General features: G+C 38.8%; 2 protein-coding genes across 3 annotated transcripts in view; both read right to left on the bottom strand.

The window, feature by feature from the left end:
- The window catches only part of fuk (fucokinase), a 19,530-nt gene extending 16,047 nt beyond the window's left edge, over nucleotides 1-3,483 (bottom strand). The window contains exons 1-2 of one of the 2 annotated variants that reach the window (XM_015398863.1): nucleotides 2,946-3,483; nucleotides 1,596-1,747 (exon numbers count right to left, since the gene is read on the bottom strand). In XM_015398863.1, the coding sequence (XP_015254349.1) occupies nucleotides 1,596-1,747; nucleotides 2,946-3,027 (234 nt within the window). In that variant the 5' untranslated portion in view covers nucleotides 3,028-3,483. The remainder of the gene's footprint in view (nucleotides 1-1,595; nucleotides 1,748-2,945) is intronic. The other variant, XM_015398864.1, reaches the window with a different exon arrangement.
- A 955-nt stretch (nucleotides 3,484-4,438) lies between these two features.
- Nucleotides 4,439-8,749, bottom strand: kiaa0101 (KIAA0101 ortholog). Its single transcript, XM_015398865.1, has 4 exons — nucleotides 8,565-8,749; nucleotides 7,205-7,291; nucleotides 6,945-7,122; nucleotides 4,439-4,643 (listed from the first exon to the last, which is right to left on the bottom strand). Exons 1-4 carry the CDS (start codon nucleotides 8,608-8,610, stop codon nucleotides 4,604-4,606), a joined length of 351 nt encoding a protein of 116 aa, XP_015254351.1. The 5' UTR covers nucleotides 8,611-8,749; the 3' UTR covers nucleotides 4,439-4,603.
- Between the last annotated feature and the right edge of the window lie 64 nt (nucleotides 8,750-8,813).

Genomic DNA, 8,813 nt, shown 5'->3' with positions numbered 1-8,813 from the left:
GATTATATCGTGCATCCCTAATTTTTATACTTTGGACCCATCTAAACCTATAAAATGATAATTTAAACAATATATTTTTGTTTTGGCTTAATTAACTCTTTTATTCAGCACCACTCACAACGTTTTATGAATCTATTATCAAAGATGAATGATGTTAAAGCAAATGTTGCAGCTATGACCTTTAAATTTCAGCTAATCACTCTGCTGTCTTTGCCTCCTTTCCTTCACTACATACACACAGCGTCATGTGAGCGCATTATGGGGAGTGGCTTAAGAGTAAAGCATACATCACTCGTGATTGGCTAAAACATAGGGGATATTTGATTGGCTGGGAATCTTTTTGTTTTTGAGTCTCAACACTAAATACAGATACTAGAGGTAAATACCGGGAATTTTTAACTGATACGATACCAAGTAAATACAGGGTTAGTATCGGCAATATCAATACAACAGCGATACCTTTTAAACATTTAAGCTTTATGTATTTATTTATTTATTGGGGCAATGAGCAAAGTTTCGTCTCCTCTTTCTGTTTCTGTAGCTCGACGTTTTCTTGCTCGTGTTGGTTTTTCATGTGCTTATATAAACATGTTGTGTTTCCACTGCATTTAATTGGCTTTTTACAAACCATAAAGCTTGCCCTTGTTTCATTTACATTCCTAAAATATAGACAAACGCCGCTTCTTTCCTTCTGCATGTTTTTCTGCAGTTGTATGTGTCGGGTTGAGAGAGAGCCGAGTGGGCGGGGCCATGCCCAGTCTCCGTGCTGAGCCGGCGATGTAACACAGGCGGGCAGACTGGTCAATCTGCTGCAGTTAGTGCGTGCAGGAGAGAAGAAAAAGCATCGATCTTGTTAAACCAATATTGATTGATATCCAGACCAAAGTTGTTATCGATAGTATGGATCCTAGCATCCATCTGCCCCCCTCTAACAGATACATTTATATGTATACGTCAGAAATACATTTTGAATCTTATTCTATGCATGGATTGTGTGATTGATGTGAATTCTGAGATACTTTTACCTCCATACAGACCAGAACCAGGAGAGTCTATGTTCTGCTTAGGAAAAGAAAAAAACAGACTGAGGAGCTGAATGGGAAAGATCCCCAGCTGTAAGAATCTGGAGGTTCTGGTCCAAGGGACCCCATAACAACGTGTCTGACTGGAGGCCAGATGTCACAAAGCATCATTTTTATACAAATAAATCTTGAGCTCATTATAGATATTAGATATTCTGTTATTTGTTCATTTTCTGTCAATATAATTTTCTAAATAGTCAGATCAGAAACAGGTTTAAAGCTATGCAGACGTTTTGGTCTTTGTCGAAAGGTCTGTCAATATAATTTTCTAAATAGTCAGATCAGAAACAGGTTTAAAGCTATCCAGACGTTTTGTTCTTTGTCGAAAGGTCAGATGTTCCTCCTGTAAACGAGCTGGATGTCTGAATAACAAATCAGCACTAAAAGAGTTTTTGGCTAAAATTCCAAGTCAGAGTTTTTCCCCCTCATGTGAAAACCCAGAATCGGATCATGATTCAGCGAACTGATGCTCTGGTGCCCTCAGTGTGTGGAGTGATTTCTGCTCTGACTCACAGTGTGTCCGGCTCTGCTGCTCAGGTGTTCAGCTGCGACCAGCAGAGCGTTCAGTGTGGCCCCTCCGCTGCCCAGCGGCTCCTGCCGGTCCCTAACGGTCAATAGCAGCGCGGCCCCAGGTAGACTGCCGCGTTGCTGCCGTAGCTCCAGCTCTGAAGCACAAAATGTCAGGGACATGGAGACAATCTGTGAATAAACTTAAATCTGCTCCATGGGTTCATTTTGAAAACAGGCATCAGAGTCAGTTTAGGGCCAAACATGTCTCTGAGGAGCAGGGGCCCCTTTGTCCCTCCTCTATTTCCACATTAATCCTTAGTTAATGAATCAGCCCCTGACAAACTGATCCACCTCCTGTTCCGTTCTGTGTTCTTTCACTTTGACCTTTTCTTCTAAAGCCTAAATTTTCTCTCTTCTTTCACCAATATCAGTGATTGCATCTCCTTGCTAATAAACATGACTCATTTTCAAAAGTGATCTTTTTGGGAGATTTAAGCTTCTTAACTTTGACCTTCGATTCATTTCAGTAATAGATGTTAGTCGAAAAGAGTACAGGACATTGTTTTGGTTAATCACAAAACACCCAAAGTTTTGCAGCAAAATAATCTTAACTGCATTTTTTCTTTGTGTAGAATATATAACTTGATTCCTGTATTTTATCTAATTGAATAATGAGGGAAAGAAGTTAGTCAGGCCCTTTATACAATTCTTTGTGAGTCATTAATTAAGAATTATTTGGCAGATTAGAGGCAGACGAAAAAACTGAGAGTTCTTTATTACGAATGTGACACAATTGGAAGGAGTTTCATTAATTTTAATTAATTTCACAGCCGTATAACTGGATTCCAATTGGACCAGCTTGCCTTGTAATGTGCCCGGCGATTAATTTGTTGTCCTTCGGAACTACATCAATAAAAAAAAAAAAAACTGAATGTTGGAACTGTAACTGATTTACATTTGTATATTCACATTATCATTGCTGCTTACCTTTATCAATGCTGAACTTTAAAAAATTAAGTGTCTTGAGAGCTTTACTTAACAAATTTCTTTTTGTACACACTCTGTGTGTACAAAATGATAAAATGTAAGTAAGTCTAAGTCTAAAACTTATCAACATTAATATAGATCTATACAAGATAAAGAAACTACATAAAAAACATTTTAATCAAACAATAAATTGGTTCATTTTGAAAAAAAAAAGTATATATATATATATATATATATACCGTATATACTTTTTTCATAGCTTGCAATATTGTTTTATTTATTTTGTATTTTGGCGACACCTTTAGACCGGCTGGTGGAACTGCAGAACAACGTTCAAAGATCGTGAATTTCACAGATGCTCCTCACCTCTTTGAAAAGCATACACACTGTCTTTGTGTTGGCAGGTGAGGACGACCACCGTCCATGGAAACTCGCCGGTCTGCGGCATCTCGTCCGAGCTGTGAGCCGCCAGTGGAGGCCTGAATCAGCCGGTAGTTTAGAAACAGGCCTGCAGCTCAGAGCGGAGTCTGTCTGACTGGTTGAACCGCTGCCACGAACCAAACTCCGCACGGAAAAGCATCAACGGCTAGTTAACCAAACTAACTAACAAACGGAGGAGAGGGTTAGAGGCTCTACGGATGAAGTGAAACCAAAAGAACATCATTCAGCATCAAAATGATATTGGTTAAAACCTAATTAAAGGGAATGAATGACGAAAAAGGTGTATATTGATGTAATCGCGCCGCGGTTTAACCTTTGCCTGTTTTGATCGGAATGTTTTGAATGTGCGGGCTTCCGTAGGCGTTTGATTTCCTCTGTTGGGTTGCCCACCGGGGCGGTGGATCAACGCAAAAAGCTGCTGCAGTCCTGACTAATGGGATGGATTAAATACATTATATTCTATATTCTTTTATCTTGAAAATGTTTGGTCGCATAATTTCAAGATGAAAGGCTCCTCCATGTAAACGTTAAAAAAGTTTATATCCACATAAGGAAATAATTCATAGGAAAGTTGTTAAACTCTTGGAAATCGATGTTAAACTGTACCTTGTTTCAAATAAACGCAAGCATTACTTTTGGATTAATACAAGTATCCTCTTAGTTTTGTGACTTATTTTTAGGTTTTATATTTAGATATTTCCTCTATTCAATTTTTTTTAATGTGCGCCAGTGTTTTAAGAAAACTTTGCTTGGATACAAAGTCCTAAAATAAAGGTTGCAACCTGCAGCTGTGGGTTAATCCAATTTATTCTATATGTTATTCATTCAAAATTATTCAGATTTTTTTTAAATTGCATACAATAGATAATAGAAAGTAAAACATGGGTTGATGATGCAAAGTTTGTGGTGGTGATCAGAGGGCTAATTGAGCAGGCATGTGCAGGAAAGACTTGATTGATGAAAAGTTATGTTTAAAGAACAGAAGCTCTACATCAGGCATCCCCAAAGTCGGTCCTGGAGGGCCGCTGTCCTGCAGGTTTTAGAGGTTTCCCTGCTTTAGCACAGCTGATTATGATGATTGCAGTAGAGCAAAAGCCTGTTAATCAACTATCAATTAAAAATCAGCTGTGCTGGAGCAGAGAAACATCTAAAACCTGCAGGACAGCGGCCCTCCAGGACCGAGTTTAGGGATGCCTGCTCTACATCCTCCCAACACTGATAAAGCTGCAGCTAGAATGGAGCATTAGGATTTGGGATCAGTTGTCAGGGAAACATCTGAACTCCAACCTGGGGTTCAGTTCTCAATAAGCAGAAGGAATACAGACCAACAAATGGGTTAGTCAGGATTGGTGATGATTTGAGAAAATGGAAGAAGTTTGTAAAAGGAATTAAAACTGCGATGATACTCAGACAAATCCTTCAGTTTTCCTGAGTCTTTAATAAAAAAAGCTGGACAGAAAACAGATCACTGAAACGTTGTGACTCCATGTTTAAAAAGAAAGTAAAAACATGTTTATTGAACTTTACAGCAGAATTCATTTGTCATTATATACAGATGTACATTAAAAAGCCACTAGAGATGCTCAGTCATCCTCCTCATCCTCAGTGGGCAGAGGTCTGGACCTGCAAACAAACAAAAACGTATAAAAAAAAAATAATTAGGTAAAAAGCGACTGGCATCCAGCTCAACTCACATCTATGGCAGTTCCAGGTAAGGTGAAAAAAATGCTACGAGAACGAGCAAAAGAGAAGTTTAAGTTCTGTTTTTTCCCCCACAGGTGACACTTTCAGTAAGCGGTTAGAATCGAAAGACAGTCTAAGAGTTATTCTACCAGAGATTGGGTTTGATAGCTGGACAGCTGTTGAAGGTTTGATACAAACCATCACTTAATTAACTATTAAATGATTGAAAAGTAGCCATTAAAAAAAAAAAAAAACATAATGAGGTTTCTCTTGCATCAAGAGGATCTTTCTATAACATGAATGGCTAAGATTTTTTATTCAGCAAATTGATTAAAAGTACATCAACTTTTACTTATTTATTATGCCACCTGTATTAAACACAGACTTACTGACTTAACAGGAGCCTATTAGGTTATTGAGTAATTAAAAAAAGGATAAATATGAAGCAGGCGCTAGCTCTGTTTTTTAGTGGAAGCCATCTATCTGTTCTGGGAGAGACCGTTAGTCATTACCTCATAAAGCGTCTCAATCTACCATGCTAACAGCTAGCATGTCTTCTATCCTGTTCCAAATGTTTAGCTTAATTCCCTGCATTTTTCTATCATTGTCTCCTTCTGATCCCAGCTGAGAAGATCTGCTGCTCCTCCATGCAGGCCTATTAAGGACTGAAAGAGTTTAGATTCACTAACAGAACCACAGAAAGTCCTTTCTGGATCTTAGGATCCATAAAACAGTGTAAATAATCCAGACCAAATCCTGGATCCATTCAGGGTTCTGTTTAGTGAACCACTGAAAGAAATCCCCTCCAATCCTGTAGAAAGAGCCTTTAGATGACATGTTGGGAAATGGGGTCATACTCAATCCAACTTTAGACAGCTGTTGCTTAAAAACAAGCTGCTGTTTGTAAACAACAAGCATCTGTCCTTGTTTAAATTTAAAATAGCTGCATATATTCAGTTGTATGCTCGCTCGTCTCGCACGTTACACGTAAAACATCATTTGGCGATTAAGCTTTTCCCCCCTGAAGGTAAACCCATCTCTGTCCGGATGTAAAAAAAAAAAAAAAAAAAGGTGTTGAATATTTGTTCTGATCAGGACGGGAGATGTTTCTGCTCTCAGCGGACACTGTGTGTAACCTAGAAAACTACACATAGACAGGTTGCTTGGACAATCATTGGAAAGAAGCAAGCAAAGCATGTTGCAAGTTACGACAAAAAAGGTTTGGAAAGTAGAAACGCAACCAGAGCTTAAACTTTTTCAGAATAAAATCCAAATATTTCTGATTTAATCGTCTGTTTTCAACAAAAATATAGACGTTCAGCATAAACTTAAAGAATATTTTCCCAGATTTTAAAACATGCAGAGATTTTTTAACAGCAGCTGTTCTGCTGCTCATAACATCTTTATGAAACAATTGATCGGACCAAACTATTTTTGGAATATTTGTCAACAATTTAGTTACCGAATAACTGGAGTAACGAGACTGTAAATATTGAATTTAAGATCAAAAGATTCATTTTCATCCGTCTCTATGCTCTATCCAGAACTCCTCAAATGGAAAAGTTTCACCTGGTTTGCCATCTGATTATTAATCAGGAAAAAAAAAAATTGGACAGATTTTATATAAAATAACGTGAGCTGTTTTATTCAGTCAGATGTTATTTCAAATAAAACTTCCAAATATGGAAATAAATCCACAGATTTCTCCCCCTTTCAGTTAAGTAAAATTGCCTCTAAATGAACAGGCAGCGCTTCCCAACCCTCGTTTGAGTCGATCCTGCAGAATCGGCTCAGTGTCTTCATGTCTCTGCTGCTGACCCACACAGATCTGACTGGATATGAAGTAGGGGTGTAAATCACACCCATCATGGCGAATCGATTCAGCATCAATTTCCTGACCCAACGATTCGATCATTTTCGATACTCAAGAATACTTCACCAAATACTTCCACACAAATGACTTGAACCCCAGAGGGGTGTATAAGTCATCTTTTCCCTCCGCCATGACTGTCTTGCCTACTGTTTATGTGTGTGCGCATGCGGTAAGAGGGTAGTGACTAAAGGAAGTGAGGTAGGAGGGCAAAATAAGTTTAGTGCCACCGCAGGACAGGAGTTAGAATGACACCCAGGAGCAAATGGATAAAAATAAGACCGGAGAAAAAAAATATCGATGTCGATGCATCAATACAAAACGATTATTATTTACGCCCCTAATATGAAGCTGCTGATTATCAGACATACTTCCTGCTGGGCTTGGACATCCCGCTGCCGCCGGCCTCCTCCTCATCGGACTCTGTGGGTTTCTGGTTCTCCTTCTCTGGTTTTCTGGGAGGGCCCCCAAAGAAATCTCCGATGCCTTTCTGCCAGGTAGGGGTGGGGCGAGGACACACAGGATTCCCGCCAGCGTATTTGTTCTTTGCTGTGAAAGCCAAACTTCAGCATCAGTCACGTCTCATACAGGCAGCGTGTTCAGCTCTATGTGTGTCTTAATTCTGACTGACCTGGAGTGGAACAGCTGCTGCCGGATGACGACGCCGCGTTGGCCGAACTGGCGCCCAGCGACTTCCGGGGTGCAGAAGCTGCAACAGCTGTAAGACAAGGTCCGACAAGCTGATCAGAGGGAAAAAAATAAACAGACTAAGGAGATAAAAAGCTTTTCCAGAGAGTTTGAGTCTAACCTGGACTGTTCCCAGTATCCAGAACACAAAGAAGCACCTTAGTGCATCTAATATAAGCTCATCTAAAAACTGTGCTCTGATTAGATAGTAAAAACATTACTGCCTTTGAGAAACATGCAAAATAAAATTAGACATATCTATATATTAGATCATGTAATGCATTTTAACAAATGTTTAATAAACTTCATTATGTCGCCCACGTTTGTAAATCAAAGGGAATTTTGTGAAAGGTTTGAAGCTTTACCAGTCATTCTAGAAAATTAACATAATCATTTAGTACATGTACAAAATTACACAATCTTAATTCAACTCTTTCAGTTTTTGATTTCACCATCCCATGTTGATGCATTGCTCTGATGGATACTGGTTAGATTTCAATAACAGAACAGAGAGTGGTTAGGGTTAAGTTATTTTTCAAAATAACTTATTTTTGCTTGTAAATGTATCCCATAACTTTATGGGCTAAATAGAAAATAATCCATAAATAAACTTTAAACATTTATGCGCGACAGTGCAGTAAATACATTTATTAATAAGGGACTTATCAAAAATATGCAGTTTACACCAACTAAAGAAAAATATATATTGACTTTTTTCACACCGAATTTGAAAACGTATTTTAATATATTAAACTACCAATTTTATATTGTGTTGCTGTATTTTTACCTCTGGATACAAGCTGGAACAGATAAAACAATACATTTGCGAACGGAGTTTGGTGGTACCTTCTAACAGAGAGGCGCTAAAAACTGGCGCCAGTTTGGCAGAAAGCTGAACAGAACCAACACAGCAAATTTGTCCTGAATATCAGATAAGTCTGAATATTCATATTTACGCGCATTTATTATAGAAAGGCGACTTTAAAGGAATAAGACATGCAGTTTTATTCAATAAGGACCGAAAAGAGCGCAACCAGCCTCCTGTTGGCGGGAGACGATCTAAAGATGAAAGCAAATTATTAAACTCACCAAACGTCATAATAATCGCATGCTGTGATTAATAAAATTAATTCAAACCCTAAGTTGGAGAAATCTTCTAAACTTTCAGGTTTATGTTGGTTCGTCATGGAGTTTGCTTATTGTTGTTTAATCCGCCAGATTCAACGCAAAAATCAGGGGAAACTACTGAGAGACAATAATTAAAACATTACTTTATAGCGGTGAAGGTAAAATGGTTGCTGTACCTTTTCTGTATGATGCAGGAACACTGTCGGCTTTAGTCCTCACCATATTGGCGGCTAACCCTCGCTGCAGAAAGCTGTTTCAGATGAGATCACACCGAGTGAAAAGCTGCGTCCCGCCACCGTTTAAAACCATCTGCGGTCTTGGGATGGGCTTGGACAGAACCACGGCGCAGGGGCGGGAGATTTCTTCTTCTTATTATTGCCCCAGTTTAGCAGTGGCTGGCAAACATCGCCCCCAACTGGTGAAGA

The sequence above is a fragment of the Cyprinodon variegatus genome, unplaced genomic scaffold (genome assembly GCF_000732505.1).
Source record: "Cyprinodon variegatus isolate N-32 unplaced genomic scaffold, C_variegatus-1.0 Scaffold968, whole genome shotgun sequence".
In the NCBI taxonomy this organism is placed as follows: Eukaryota; Metazoa; Chordata; class Actinopteri; order Cyprinodontiformes; family Cyprinodontidae; genus Cyprinodon; species Cyprinodon variegatus.
The sequence above is the reverse complement of the archived record's forward strand: the minus strand, read 5'-3'. Positions and strand labels throughout refer to the sequence as shown.